At 40.0% G+C, this 16,616-nt stretch overlaps 1 protein-coding gene across 7 annotated transcripts in view; it reads right to left on the bottom strand.

Annotated features, from left to right (window-relative positions):
* LOC109955348 (pituitary adenylate cyclase-activating polypeptide type I receptor-like) overlaps window positions 1-5,418 on the bottom strand; it is a 27,693-nt gene extending 22,275 nt beyond the window's left edge. Inside the window, exons 1-3 of one of the 7 annotated variants that reach the window (XM_020591439.1) lie at window positions 5,144-5,418; window positions 4,755-5,026; window positions 2,252-2,414 (exon numbers count right to left, since the gene is read on the bottom strand). In XM_020591439.1, the coding sequence (XP_020447095.1) occupies window positions 2,252-2,293 (42 nt within the window). In that variant the 5' untranslated portion in view covers window positions 2,294-2,414; window positions 4,755-5,026; window positions 5,144-5,418. Of the gene's footprint in view, window positions 1-2,251; window positions 2,415-4,754 lie in introns of all 7 variants that reach the window. The other 6 variants (XM_020591438.1, XM_020591441.1, XM_020591440.1 and 3 more) reach the window with 6 other exon arrangements.
* Window positions 5,419-16,616: the final 11,198 nt, after the last annotated feature.

Genomic DNA, 16,616 nt, shown 5'->3' with positions numbered 1-16,616 from the left:
TGGGGTTGGGTGTCTAAACCATTGTGCACACACACACACACACACACACACACACACACACACACACACACACAAACCGTAGAGACTAAATCCTCTGGAGCAGGTTGCACCAGATCTTCAAAATGTATCTGAGTTATAACATACTGTAGGTGTCTGCCAAGTGAAGATTTACACACCACCGAGTTGCACCACACAAAGTAGTTTTTATAGAGAAGTGTAAACATTTACACCCAGGAAGGTGTAACTGCTGCATTAACTGAACCCACTGACAAGCTTTTAGATCCAGGAGTTAAAAACACTATATGAAATATGATCAACATATCTGACCTAAAATTAACACTGGTTAAAACACTGTGTAATAAATATACAAACTATTAGTATTAAATTGACAAACTAATACAATACTTTGTACCTCAGATTACAAAATATTTTTCTAATAATGTCAGGCTACATAGCAGCAGTTAGCTTAGCATAATCTAATCGTGTCATTGTAAACTGTACAAATATTATGGATCCTTCTTTAGTAGTTCTTTTTTGTGCATGTTAAGGTGGTGGTAGGGATAATCACACTGTAGTATTTTTACTGGTAATTTAGTTGTAGTGACTCCATGTAATTTCAGCAAGGCTCTGCCCACATTCAGCCTGAAGAGAAGTCGATTGCAGCTGTGAAAAGTAACCTAAAGTACATTTACTCAAGTACTGTACTTACAATTTTGAGGTATCTGTACTTTACGTGCATATGTCATTTTCTGCTATTTCATACTCTGACTTCACTTTAGTTAGTGGCTTGTCAAAATCAGACTCATTACCAAAATACAGTAATCACTAAATTTGAACTTTTAGTAGTTGAAGCATTTTTGTACCTAAGCAACCTTTTGAATGCAGGACTTTTATTTAGAGCATTTTTTTACACTGTTGTATTGCTACTTTTACTTAAGTAAAGGACCAGAGTACTTCTTCCACTACTGGTCAAAAATGTTCAGTAGTTGTGCAAGTCCTTTATCATTTTATTTTACCTCCTAAAACAGGTATTTTTAGCAGTAGCAAAATAAAAACAAAAAAAGCATTTTAGTTGTTACAACTTCACTTCCTGTTTGCTTTTGGATTTGATGATGTTACAGATGCTAAAGGAAACATTTTACACATTACTAAGATCTTTACTAAGACATACCCTAGATTTTAACGGTGCAGTGGTTTGAAACAAGTCATTAGAAACTATGAATGTCAGTAGGGCTTTACATACAAACTTAGGAATGGACTGATGAAGAACTGGTGTAGCCCAATCAAGGTTCACTGAGAACTGCTCAGGGCTGAAAGAGCTCTAAAACAGGAAACATGACAACACCACATATGGCAGAGAAAAGATCAATACATTTTCTGCTCCCAATTTCTCTCTGAAACAGATGTCTGTCCAGATAAACTGTTTATTTTAAAGCCACAGATTCCTGTTCCCTCCCCAAGGCTATTCTCTGGGACCAGATAACTCAGCAGCTCCCACAGCACCACAGATAATAAAACTCCCATTTGATGCCACAGACCACTGGTACGAATCCATTTGACTCACAATAAGTATATTACAACAGGCGTATCTGCGACATCAGCTACTGAAGGTCAGCTTGAGACTGTACTGTGCAAAGATGTCTGCTGAAGGAATACGTCACATTAGGAACAGTTAGAGAACATGTTTGTGGCTGCAAAGTCACACCATGAAATTATTTTAGTATCTTTAGTAACATCATTAACTGGTACTTTTACTGTTTTTGCTGGCCATAATGAAAGCATAAAGAAATTATCAATATCAGAGTTACAAGAGGAATATGGACCTGCATATAAACCAAAACTGCTCATGTATCTGTGTGGCTTCACGAAGGAAACTGCTGCTGGGCTGAATCAATGCACTGAATATAATTCCTCCCACACATCTTGCACAACTCTTCCATTCTGCGTTACATTTCAATGAGACTGCTAATAAAAGAGAGTTAGAGCAGATGGATAGACACCTCTCTGGTCAGCCAGGCAGCCGGTAGCACTAACACCAGGACCTGTAAACATATGCTGATATGGCTTATGGAGATTTCCTTCCTTCCTAACCAAAGCTAGAGCAGCGAAAGTGGAGGTCAGTGATAAGGACATGTAAACACACCCACACCCTTGCACAATATATAGATATATGCATTCCTGTATATTCATTCCACACATACACACCCACACATGTGCACAATACACTGATGCATCCGCAGAAACTACTCACCAAGGGCAGCAGAAAGACTGCAGTCAGCAGGTAGCCTCTCATTGTCTCCTGTGAAGAGCTTATATTCAAAAGGCTCCACAATGTGCGTGTGTGTGTATGTCTGTTCAGAGGGATGCACTGAAATCGCTCCCCTCACTGCTACAACACTTCACCATCAAAGGCTCTGAAATACAACAAGCAGAAGGAAAAGAATGAGAACCAACAACACCACAATAGCATCAGTTAGGCCACGCTGTTTTACTGTGTTGTTCTATTTGTAAGAACCATACTAAATAAAACTTTAGGTAGATGTATGTTGTGATATAGTATGATATTAATATGTAAAACATTATAATTATGTGTCTTGGAAAATTTAATATTGAATAAATGTAGTTAAAATAGGTACTTTTCTGAGATGCTCCTTTATTTCTAGTAGAAGCTCTTGTCCGTAGAACAATTTTCACTATTTTCTGACATTTTATAGATGAAACAACTTATGGATAAAAGGAAAGATTAATTGGTAATTAAAAAAAACACCAGAGCCCTACAAAACAAATTATTTCTGCATCATTTCCAATCAAACGTATTATTGTATAAAAAAATGTTTTATTAACGTTACAAACTATAAAGCCCTGATGTCTGCTGACATCAGCTCTACTCTCATTGTACTGCCCTTCAGTGGGTCTGTATCATTTCATATCCATGCCCCTGGTGCACTCATAAACCTTCAAATCACAGAGGAAATTTTGTTGTTTGTAACATCTGCAAACTCCAAACTAAAGCAGAAACTTGAAACAAAAGTATGGGTTTATGAAGGACAAACAGATTCTAAAGGCAAGATATCTTGAAGAATCAGATTTCCTTTAAGACAAGACAACGTACGCGCCATGAGTCAGACTTCAAAACAGCCTCCCCAACTCACCTCACTTCCTGTCTTATTCAACCACAGAGCTTTGTGAAAACACAATGATTCACTGCAAACACAAAGCACACACTGGCCAGCACCAGCAGAGACACACAAGTTAATTCATACACACAGACAAATTCCGCTCTGTATCTGTTCCTGCTAGTACTGAATCCAATTATTTCCAAAGCATCTCTCAGATGCTTTATCAAGTAATAGGATGGACCATGCTCAGAGGAGAATCCCAGAGATATAAGGCAGTACAAAACATGTGGTATAGGGCAAAAACCACACAGTCAGGATTAACATTTAAACTGACACAATCGAACATGACATTAATTAGCACTATTGCTCTTCATCTCTTTAGCCCAAAATATCACAACAGCCATGTTGCTGGAGGCTGCAAATCCAGTTAAAAACCCAGCCTCTGGTATTTGGAACAAATCACTGTGACTTTGGTATTGACAAAGCTCTGGTGCAGGAAACAGCAGAAGGGCTGACCATCAAACTGCCCTGACAGCACGAAAACAAGAGCATCATTGCTTTGCTCAGCACTGGATACATGTGAGTCACTTGGAAACCTGAATCCTCAGAGATTCAAATGGTGTTCCACCTGTTTTATAAAAGAACTCCAGGAGAACATAAGGCAAGACACAACATGGATCTGTTTTCAGTCACTATAATCAGCTGTTAGATACAACTGACAAAAAAAAGGAAAAAACGCACGTACACACAAAACGCACACACACACACACACACACACACACACACACACACACACACACACACACACACACACACACACACACACACATAAAGCAGAATCGACCTGTGATAGGAAGACTGGGAAACATGCACTAAAATTAGCACTAGGTTGTCAATCAGCCGCAAAATTGTATGTGTGTGCAAATGTGTGTCTAGAGATGCAGAAGAACAAACAGAAAAAATGGAGACGTCTTTAAGTCTGAGCACCAGCTTTAATGATTTTCCTCCATTGTCACAGATCTGTCTCCACATATCAGTTTCCTCCTCATGTGTGCTGAACATCTGAACATCGTGGCGCATTAATTTGTTCTCAGTTCAAAATGATCCCCGTAAGACACGAGCACGCTTCCAGTTAACCCAAATACAAGTCTTTTAATGCCTGTAGTGGATTGCATGTCTGTCAGCGCGCACTAACAGCCATCTAAAACAATTCGTTCTGTGTCATAACCATGTAGTATATAGTCATTTAAATATCAGCTTTCAAAATGCCAAGTGGTTTGTATGGAGAGAAGACAAACAACAACCAATCAGTGACAAATGATCTTTCCCTTGGTGCTGCAGAATCAATAGGTTAATTTTTGCACTGCCTTTTCCCATTATTCCTGCATTCACAAATGTTTAATTCATCGGTGCACATGGGTGACCTTCGCTTTGCAGATGGAAATCATCAGCTTAATCAATGGTAAAGCATACTCTCACTCGAAATTCATCCTACTGTCATTTAAGAAAAATAGGACTTCTTGGCCATGCAGCGTTCAGCGAAAGGCTTCATAACTGATTAGCCGCAGCGAAAGCTAAAGATTTTAGTAAAACCGCGCAGAAATCGGCGTGGAAAACAAGTCAAGAGGAACTTACCGATGCGTAATTTTCAGAGTCGCAAATATCTACACGTGAAGCCATCGATATCGATGGATCCCCGTTGTGTTTTGTCGTGAATTGTTTCACTGAATACCTTGTTTTACTCCTAAGATGGTTATCAGCACGTCTTTAAAACGACAGGTGTCGGTACTGCTGCAGCTGCAGGACGCACTCACCGCGTTGGCTGCTGCTGCTGCTGCTGCTGCGGCACCTCGATGTGGTGGAGGAAGAGGAGGTCGAAGATGGTGTCAGTTCCTACGCTATGGCACCTCGTCAGACAGAGGCAACAGTTTAGTCTACAAATGTAGGGACACAGCTGGAAGAGAAGGGGGTCTTACAGAAGTCTCAACACTGAGATGATGAAATGAGAGGAAATATAATCTTACATCTCTTCGCATGTCTGGGACTTGAACTATTCATAAAACTCTGACGTGTGCGCTTGCGACTCTCAGACGCTCCAGAAGGTCCGGTTCCCTGCTGGGTGCCATTTGTAAGGCGCTGAGTAGGCCGATGATATGAGCGTGTGACTCACGTTTAGCCAAAAGTTTAACATCTGAATTCCTGCATGTGTTCCACAGAAATCCAACACGCCATGCCAGTCAAGATGTACTGTGACAGTTTAGCCTACAAAACCAACTGTATTCCCATGGAAGTGAGCTATGGTGTGGTGGCCACTGTAACTGGCAGACCTGTTTACTTTCAGCACCACAGACAGAGACCGAGCAATGGCCTCAGGGCATGAGCGAGACGCAAAACCTCAGCTTAAATCTACAGCAGCATTTGATCTGCAAACACCTAAACAGCCATTTCGGTCTCAGTACTGAGCGCTGCTTTAATTAAAGCTTGACAAGATTGCTGTGATAGGGAGATTTCTGAAGCGAATCGTGGGATGAAGGGACTGAACATTTCTTCTTGGAAAGCCAAACTACTACAAAGATATGATAAAAAAATGTGTAAAATGACCACAAACGCGATGCAAAACCACTACAAAAGGCATGCAAAACGACAACAGAGAGAAATAAAATGACTACAAGCCAGATGCAAAACAACCATAAACAGATGCTCATTCAGTCTGGGTGTCTGCTCCTGTGCTAAAGAGGTGGGGGACCTTTCATATGTGTTCAGGGGCCAGATTTCTTATTACAGTCCATGCTGTGAAATACAAACATAAGTATATCTGTCAGTCACATATACTGAATAAACAACATAACTATTAATAGTTTAGTTTTTTGCCGTGACCTATCAAGCTTTAAACGTGAGCCCATTCAGTTTCAACAGTTAATCCTCACCAGGATCCAGGGTATAGTTCCACTACTCCTATGTTTTGAGTGCAGCATGACACAGAAGTGATTGATTACCCAGCTGGGGCCTTTTGATTTGGCCACAAATCAGTGAGGTATTAAAAGTATTAATCCTCGCCATGATGTGGATGTTCTTATAGAAAATAGAAATAGGAAAGCCCACAATAACTTCACTGAAGACACTGGCCCTCTCAAAACAAATTAATTGGGGAAAAGAAAAAAAATCATGACTTCACCTGATTGGATGAAGGGCTGTGACGCATGTTTTCTGCCTTTCCCGGAACATTTTAATACCGATCTGCCTCAAGGACATGGAGATGCTGCCATTGAGAGAAATTCAGAAATTCTCTGTCACTGCAGACAGCATTCTGTAGGCTATTTTGTAGCATAATAGCAGGCAAGACAACGATATGAGCCTTGTTTCCATGGCAAACACTCAGCTGCATCTTCTAGTGTTTTGGCTCTCCAATTCTCCATGAACTTTAGACCAAGAAGCCAGTCAGAAGCGATATCACACCCGTGTGATAATTAGAACTGTGTGTGGACAGGGTAGCAAGAGAATAAGACAAAAACTCTCATTTTTGTTGAAACATCTCCACAGTCAGTGTCTTCCTTGTAGCCGTGGAATACAGGTATGTATTTGTTCAAGGACACAGTCACACAGATGACAGATAGTAAAATTAATACCTTTAATAAAAGTCTGCCAGCATCAAGGATCAAACCAGAAACCTTGTTAATGAATGTCTGGCTACCAAATTAGACCAGAATGTGTTGTTTCATGTGCATGCAAGTTTTTACAGCAACCAAATACTACAGCTGGTTATTTCATCCAATAATAAAAACACACAGAGCCTCAGGATAGTACGCGGGTAGAAAAAGACGGAGACTAGGGGCTGTTTGAATTTTTAGGATATTTGTAATGTGGACAAATTAAATGGAAACCCTTTTTCACAGAGAGACTGGAAGTCAAAATAAACCATACTGTTAGTTAACCTTATAAATAATGACACCCAGTAAACAACCCTCTACAGGATAGCAACAACAATGGACTGGAATTTAGTATATACTACAGTAACTAGAAATGATGTGCGACAAATCTGTCACATTTTACATAATATGGGGACCCAGTTGTTGAGGATAATGGTACAGGGATGGGTAAACAGGGGCACAGGGTGTGATGGCTAACAGTGGTAACCAGAACACAGGGAAAGGCACTAGTACAGTAAGTGATAAAGGAACAACGGGAGCAGGCGAGGACACGTAAGTGTAATGGCTAGTACTGAGACAAACAACAGGAGCACAGGTAAGTAGGCATGATGGCTGGCTCAGGTGTAAGTACAACAACACAGATAATATGGTGGCTCATGAAAGTACTACTATACAGGTGATAAGGATCACGGGGATATATAAAGGCAGACGTATGACAAGCTAACAGGAGCTTCACACAGAACATAGACTACATGTAAGAATGGCCACCGACAAGCTAGAGTAAGGGACAAGCTTAGTCACAGTCATGGGCATTGTAGTGGTAATCCAATCCAGACCTCAGAGTCAAGTCCTGATTTTCAAAACTCATAACTCAACTTGAACTTGAGCACTTGGACTCAAAAGTTGTAGATTGACTTTTGTTTTTGTAATAGGCCATACTAATTTGCCATAAGATATTGATATTAAAACCCATTTGCTAGCGCTATGTCGTTATCAGGCACGCTTCCATCAAAGAACACACTCCTCATTACTAAGTAGCGTGTCTCTGTGCTTGCGAGTGCATTGGTTTGGCTATTGTGTCACACATGGTAAGTAAACTCCTTTTAAAATGATAAGAACTATGGTCAGTTGTGTTTAATGTACAGTAGACCCTGACTCAGACTCAGGTAATGAGGACTTGACTTAAATTATTCTTTGGTGAACCGGACATGACTCGAACCAGAATACTGGGGACTTGAGATTTAGGGTCTCGACTAAAACATTGGTATGACATACCAGTATGTACTGTACAGTAGATACCTCTTCACCTTCAGGTTTGGTGACCTTTGCCCTCCATTGCAAGGCATGACTACTTTTATTTAGTGCAAATCTTTTGCACATCACATACCTGCAGCTTTTACAAGACATCTTGAATGCAGTGTTATTGAAGCAGGTATAAATATTTAAGGCTCCCTGTGCAGTATTTTAACATCGACAAACATTAGCACCAGTAATGTTGATAAATTACCATAATTACTATAAATAAAGAGACCACCTCCAAGATGACTGGCAGCTTCAACTGGCCTTTCTGCTCCATTTCGTGCTCTACAGGGTTAAGATTTCACAGGAAGTCTGCTGGATTGCTTTGTGGCACAAAAATTTTAAAAGAGGAGGAGGAAGAGATGGAGGAAGCCACTAATCTTCTAGCACAGAAGGAGCTAATGTTTTCTCGCAATGGCAGATGGTGAGATGAACACATGGCTGATGAAAATTTCTCAGTTCTGTTGCGAGCTCTCGCCCTCTCTCTTGCTCTTAAAAACAAATGCATGTGGAGAGATGCCAGCAAGTTTGGAGGGAAGATTGGGTGCAGCATGGTTTATGGGAAATGTGTCCTTAATTTTATGAGGCATGAGCACTAACCAATTGTAAACAGTTCTGCTATGCAAGATGAGTTTCCCTGAAAATTTTCTTATTTAGTCTTGTATTTTGGCCAAAATCTAAAAAAAAAAAAAAAAAAATTCAACAAAATGCCTCTAAACCAGTTTTAAAGTTCTTTGTCAACTACACTTAAATAGTACAACAGATTTCTTCTGTGAATGGGGTTGCTAACCAGATTACTCCTGGACACTAACTTCAACTACAAATTACAACAGTAATCTGAAAAGGGTATATTAAAGTAAATATTTAACACGTGGAATCTTTCACGATCTTTAAAGGGTCTTCCAGAAGCTTTTGTTCCAAAGTTGTCAATGTCAGTATGCCAGAGCTCAGACCTCCATTTTATTCCTGACGGCTTTATTTAAAAGCTTGTGACGGGCTTGAAAGTGTGGCTGGCAGCGCGGATTGACTTCTCAGAGCATGCTGATATAATTTCAGGCTGTCAGAGAAAGAAAAAAGCAGTTCAATAAAATGATTTGTAATGGAAGATGTCATCATGAGGGCCTTTCATTAGTGTGGGGGAGGAAAATGACAAATCACGGTAGGGGATATATGAGTGTAAGAGCGTGAGTGTTTGTTGTTAGTTACCATGTTCTGGTATCTCCACTGTTGCAATCCTAAGCAGTAGTACATTTAAAACAGACAAGGGAGTGCTAGCTACAATTTGTGTAACAACAATACAAAAGATATAGAAACAATCACTAAGAAACCAAGGGCATTCTCTTAGATGGAACAGACAGTACACAAAGTTGTACACAGATGAAGACAAATGGAAAACTGCTATCCTAGCCAATGAGCAAGTTTTGGGTTAGCTCACCAGCTACAGCAATTCATCCACTAACCCTGCAAGCTTTCGCATCACCAGGTTACTTGTGCTGATTCATTTTGATACATCACTTTTTGATTTTACCAGGCCCTTATGCTGCAATTGCTGTTAACATAATGATAGGTGTGACCAAACCAGAGCTGAAATCTTAAAACTTTAAAAATCACTGATTTTGCATACAAAAGTTGAACTTGAGGCTGTTAATGTTCATGAAAGAGGACCCGTTGCTTACTTGCCTGTATAACTTTTGTGGAAGCACTTGTAATCTGCTTTTCAATTTTACCACTTTTAATCTTTACTAACAACAGTGCTTTGATTTTTTAGAATCATGCAAGTTTAGCACCTGAAACATTTGATTTATATCACTTTACTCTGTTGTGGTTCACAAAATATACAGGCTTTAGGTGGAAAACAAATGACTGAGTGTCACAGACAATAAATAACAACAACAACAAAGTGATAGCAGGACTTTTTTTTTTTTTTTGGAAATAGTTGTGACACAGAGAATCAGAGCAATATTCTTTAGACGTGAAAACCAGAAGTCAAACTGTTTAGATAGCTGTAATTTTATATACCGCATGGGTCTATTTATTGTAAAACAGCGTAGCATTGATGTCTTTGTTTTCACCACTATGACTTTTATTTCTTAGTCACTGCCTTGCTAATGGAAGACAACAGCATTATAAAGTCTTTCAAATGGCGTTTCACAGGTTGTGTCTAAACCTAATGGTTTGTTTGGAACATTACGTGTCTTCTGAACACATTAAAGTTGAGAAAGAGACAATTAAGGATAATTCCCACACCCAGTCAGTGAATAAGCACACTAAATGCATCTGAATCAAGATGAAGAGCAGAAAACCATTAGTATCTGGTGATGACAGTCACTGTGAGCAAAACTAAAACATTGTTCTGTCACAAGGAAGGTGTGTTAGTATTTCACTCCTTTGTCAATCATACCATCCCCCCTACAGCAGGAGAGTAGTTTATTCAGTTTCTCTTTTTTTTTGTCAAGATTTATTTGACTACTGGTCATTCTGAACATTTACTTACAACATCCTCAAACACATATGAGCAACAATATACAGTTGCTTAGCTGATTAATAGTTGCCATGTGCATTATACAGTAGCTGCCACTCATTCTGCTTTTACAGCTAATTATAAGTTAGCCAGCTGCCTGACCTCCCAGCTCTGATCAAGCAGATGGAGCTTTCAATACGCTACAATGACCATTTGGCCTGCTCCGATGACAGATCGCATGAATCTCCTGAGCCTACTTTACAAACTATGACTTGGTGATCCCAGCATATTCATTTTAGTAATAAAAATATTTTGTAATGATCATTTCAGGGAGTGGGGCTGCAGAATATTTTGGCTCTGCTGTATTTGTGCCCAGTTTTCATCTGCAAATGGCTAGTCATGCTAGCTGCATGAGTAAGAATCAAGGATTTGGCATTCACATACATTATAGCATCCACGGCCAACAGATTTGCTGCTATGGACAGTGTTTGATTTCTGCACTGCTGTAATTAATCCCTTTGATTTGAATGATATGCTGTGTGATAACTATTGGTGCAAGACCCTCCAAAGAAAGGGAGGAAGAAACAAAGACAGTCTAGCAAAATAATTACTAAATAGCACAGATTCAGTCAGTCATATACAATATGTACAAGTGAAGTGAAATGCTCCAGTTGTCATGGAGACCAGTAGTCTGAGGTGCTTTACTGTACATATACAGTTTTAATCAATTATGTGCAGAACTGAGCTGTCAGTTTTATTTTTTATTTTTGATTTGTTAGACCTCAAAGCAGAGTCTTATATTGAAACTTTCAGTACCCAGACCATCCATCATTCATTTGGTTGACAAAATACCAATATATTCACATCTCCTTTTAACTGGAATAGTCCAGGTTTATATATATATATATAGGCCAAGTTATTCCCATATGTCAGACAAAGGGACCCCTACATGTGAGATACTGCATATAAGGACGATTAAAGCACAAGGAAAATAAATTACTGTGGTTTCACAGAATTTTACTGCCTACTACAGCAAGTTTGCTGTAGAGAGCACAGCAGGGAATTAAGGTACTGAGGTCAAGTCAGGTGTGCTCCAGATTGTGAGACACACACAAAGCCACCATAGATCACTCTGATGGGGCAACAAACAGGGAGGTTTAAGTACTGCCATTTAATACAAAGTCCCATTTTAGTGCTTGAAACTGATGAAGTCTTTATTTAGTGAACTCAGTGATCAACAGAATGATGCTGGAGCCATTTCATGTGCTGAAAAGAACAGGTAACCAGCTCTACAGATAGGCAGAGACACAGGGACATACTGTTTCTGCAGCCTAAAAGCCTGCACTTACTCCTGTTCTGACACTTAAGAACTTAAAATCAAGATGCAATAATCACCTGCATCCTGGTTACATAATCAAACTTGCCAAAGAAACTGGAAAGGTGGATACTGGTGATGATTAAGAGCTCTATAGACCTTTAAAAAGGAGTAAACCTTAGAAAAAAGATCCTCCTAGAGTGAAACGTTGAATCACTACCAGCCCACCAAAGAAGGAGAGAACTTCAAGTTCAGATTAAATGGACCAATATTTAAAGTCCTGACTTTCATTTTTCATCACAACAACGGTACACAGCTATGCAAGCACACAATGTAAATAAACACATTCAAATGCAATAGAATTTTATATTTTGTTGCTTCTGAAAAATAATCTGCATAATGATTTTTATTTTGCACACACTAGAACCAAGAAACAACCTTCAAGTTCTCAGTAGTTGACAATATGTGAAAGAACGTGCTACACATCTATTAGGCTGCATGTGAAGAGACCAAGAAAAGCCAAGCAATGCACAGGATTTGAACCTTAGTTTGGCAAAGTAGTTACCTACTTACCTTTGCTTTCCTTTTACCCAAGGCAAAACACGGACACAAATGAGTCCCCCTCCCTTTGCCTCTGTATATACAAAGCAGACAGACTGATTAGTCAACACATGATATAAATACTGTAACTTTTGGCACCAGCTCATTAGATCAGTGACAGTGCTTCCACCTGTAAATGCATGCTTTAGTAGAACCCGGGGTATGGCCGCCACCACATTAATCATGTATGATTAAAAACAGCCTTTCCTTCATTTTTTATGCAGCACATTAAATGTGCAAGTCTGTCTCACTGCCAGTCCAAAACAAGACATTTCCAGTTTTGTTTAGTGAGTTTCTGAACAGATGTGTATAAGCTTAGGTGTTACTGAAGTACTTTGCATTGTCACAGCATTAAAGGCACTTCATTAAATCTTAAACTTGAGCCTAATGGACCCATGTGGTGCTTACATTTCAGTAACAGACAGAGAACTTGGGAAAACATTTAAGCACCTTAGATCAGAATACTGCTTTCCATTAGTTTTAAGCAAGTCTACTTGTAGCGATCATTTCTCCAATAAAAGGACAGAAAATGATCTCTGGTTGGTACTAAACTCAATAAAGGGAAGCTTATATACAGATTACTAATGTAGTTTGATTTGTAAATACATTTCACTGATAATAGAAAGGCTTTCTAAATATTTAATGGACAGACAGGCCCTGTATACAACATGAATACTCAACGTAGCTAATCCCCTTTGACATTGGGTGAGGCAGGGTATACCCTGGTTGGCAGTCCATCACAGAGCTGACAGAGACAACCATTCAAACAAGCATTTTAGAGTCCTCAGTTGATCCATCCTAACCTGCATGTCTCTGGACTATGGGAGGAAGCTGGAGAAAACCCACACAGGCACAGGGAGAACATGCAACTCCACACAGAAAGGCCCCAGTCAGCTGCAGACTTGCTGTGAGGTGACAGCAAATACCGTATCACTGTGCCAGCCCGCTGCCTCAGCGCTCACCAGAAATAACTACATCAGGTCTGTGATGTTAAAGCCAAAATCATGCAGCACACTGAAGCAGTCACACCTCAGCCATTCAATCATAACTCCCACGATCAGTTTGCCACAGCAACTTGGAGCCGTGTAGGTTTGTATTTTGAAGGGTACAAAATGACCACCATTTCAATGACACAGATGTTAAATGATAGAGTTCCTGAAGAAAACTGACAAAGCTCTCAGCTGTCAGACTGGTGTCAGATTAATGGAGCCTATAGATACAAGTTAATTTACTGTTTGTCTCTGTTTGTTCTTGTGTGGGCGTCACCAAAGGTTGGCACCTGTCCCATCTTGTACCGTGTGGAAGTCAAGCGAGGTCATCAGGCCGAGGTCATCTGTCAGACTGTGTCAAATTTCACAGTCCAGTCTGCGCTGGACTGTGAAATCCAGGGAAGAAGATACTGTGACACATAGGAAAAGGAGAAGACAGAGACATGAACAAAAGCTCAAGGTGAGAGGCTGAAGAGACCAAAATGTTTGTGGCAGAGATTCTTTTTTGTGAGATTTTAAAGGTGAAAGTGCCAGGAAATTGACGATGTCCTCAGTCTACAGGAAGGAACTTTTTACAGCTTTATTTGTGATACCCTGTACTTTGGCTGCACAACATATTTCTGGACTTGAACAATGACAAAAAAATCACAGGAAGGTGTTTGACTATTCAAGTTTATAAGAAGACTTCAGGCAGTAGCAAAAGGCAAAGCAAACAAAAGCTAGACTAGAAACTAAACAAGAGGAACAGTAGACTAAATACAGAACATACCTTCAGACATAAAAAGCTAAACTAAGACCCAGGAATAAAGTGACTTGACACAAACCATCTAAAGACATTCACACTCAGAAAACACTTATTGCGTACAAGTCTCAATGGTCTGGGCCCAAAATATATTAGATATACTGTATGTTTGCTGAGTACAAGCCTAGCATGTGTCTCAGATCTGCAGGGACTGGTCAGCTCGTGGTGCTCAGAGCTCGACCCAAATAGGGTGAAAGTGCTTTTAGTCATTATGTTGCCTACAGCTGGAACCAGCTCCCATTAGAACCTGGACCTGCCCCAGCTGTAGCCACTTTTAAAACTAAGCTAAAGACTGTTCTTTTCCCCCCCGGTTTTAATTAATATTTCTTAATTCCACCCAGTATTGCACTTTATCTGCTTCTATTTCCATCCATCCATTATTCATGCCTTCATTGTGCTGTTAGCTGACTGTGTAGACACTGATGTTTGAAAGTTTTCAGGAGAACGTACATCCATGTCTGGCGTAAATCACTCAGAGGTTAGTCTTGGGTAGACGGAAGTAAAGGGGTACAAGTTTATTGAGAACAATGAAAATCAACAGTTTGCCACAGTTATCCTAAGGGTTGTAAACATAATCATAGTAATCATAGTAATCATATTAATGTATATAAACAAACAATATTTCTTCAATTAGACATCAGTCTCATGCTTCTCCTGAACCAGCTGGACAATGAGGAGCCTTGAGATTTCCTAAGTTCAATCAAGTTGAACTCAACACAAAGCAAAGGACGTGGGTCATTTTGCAACTAGAAGAGAATGTGTCTCACCCTGTTTCAGCTACACATGAATGAGAGGTGACTTCTGGTGTTGCATGCACCTTTACAGTAGTCTTGTTTGTTAAATACTTGTACTGTACTCCATATCAAGCATTATTAGTTTAAAATTAGAGCAAGTTGATGAGAAAATGAGTATACGTTTCAGATTTTCAGGAAGGACATTGCACGGGGTGAAAAATAAAGCAGGAAAAAGTTAACTGACTTCTGAGTGGTGAGGTTTTGATCTGGAGCCACAGGCAGTCCTGTCCTAACCATCTGCTCAGCACTGAGGGCCGGACGGCTGTCAGCACATTGTGCCCCTGATTGCCCTCCTGTCCATCTCTCTCTCTCTCTCACACACATACACACACAAACTTCCTCTCTTTTTTCTTTTCTACCTCCTCCTCTCTCCTCTGCGCTTGTTGCCACTCCAGCTGGTGGGTTTCGGTGAGGGCTGTCAGATGCTGAGCTCCCTGGTGCGGAGGCGAGGAGTGAGAAGAGGACGAATGGATGAATAAAAGATCACAGGCTAGCTATCACCCTATTCTGTTCTCCACTGGAATAAAAAAAGCCACCGCCGTGTTGGAAAACCATGTGTGAGATGAAAGGTGAGAGCAAGAAACAGAATATATGCAGCTTCAAAAAACATACAGTAAAAACACTTCAAAAAAGATTCTTCAAAGGTCTTTTGCATAAGGCAAACATAAAAACTGTAATGATTTTTTTATTGTTGTTGAATTTTAGCATGCAGCATGGTTGCTGTGTCACCTCAGAAATGAACAGATACAGCTCTTTTCTCCTTCCCTTCAGTCCAAAGAATAAAGAATAATACATGCCATGCAACACTTCATGCTAACCACTCCGTTCATTTTATTCCTAACAAGGCTTCAGGTGTCCTGTCCACCAGGGGATCTTTGAAGCTCTCCAACAACAAAGTGGGGAAAAAACACATCTTCCCGGGTGATCACACAATTCACACACAAGAGCTCAGTTCTCTCCACCTGTACTCCCCTCAGAATAAAAGGGAAAGTAATTGTGTACTTTTCCTCGCCCTGAGGTCCAAAACATTTTATCCCCATGGTTGAACATGGAGCTCACTGTTGTAATTAGCGGGGTTAATATCCCAGGCAACATCTCTAAATTAAATCTCTAACTCCATGGCAATGTGGCTGAGTGATGCACCTGTTCATAGCAATTACAGATGCAGCCTGGGAGTGTGCTAGTAATGAGCTGGGATAGTCAAGGTTGAATCAATGTAAAGGCATATCCCACCACTTTGCCAGTAATGTTTTTTATCAGTCTTCATGGGAACTGAAGTCAGCTTCCAGGAAATTAAGCCTGGTAGTGGATTTTTTTTTTTTTTAAAGCTAGATGACATTCATCTTAAAGCTGCAGAATGTTTGGTTGCCACACTGAACATATTGCTATATATTTTGGTACAGACATTCAGCATCCCCAGAAGATGGAATCTGCTGATTTTAAGGATTCACCTTACTTTTCCTCTAGTGTCACAATGAGGCTGACGTCTTTGGTTTTGGGTGAATATCTTGCCCTGCAAGTCTTTAGATGATAGATTCCTGGCTTTGGCAATCATCTGGCTTTTCATCAGGTCAAAATTCAATGTGTCCA

The sequence above is a fragment of the Monopterus albus genome, unplaced genomic scaffold (assembly GCF_001952655.1).
Source record: "Monopterus albus unplaced genomic scaffold, M_albus_1.0 scaffold14.1, whole genome shotgun sequence".
Lineage (NCBI taxonomy): Eukaryota > Metazoa > Chordata > Actinopteri > Synbranchiformes > Synbranchidae > Monopterus > Monopterus albus.
The sequence above is the reverse complement of the archived record's forward strand: the minus strand, read 5'-3'. Positions and strand labels throughout refer to the sequence as shown.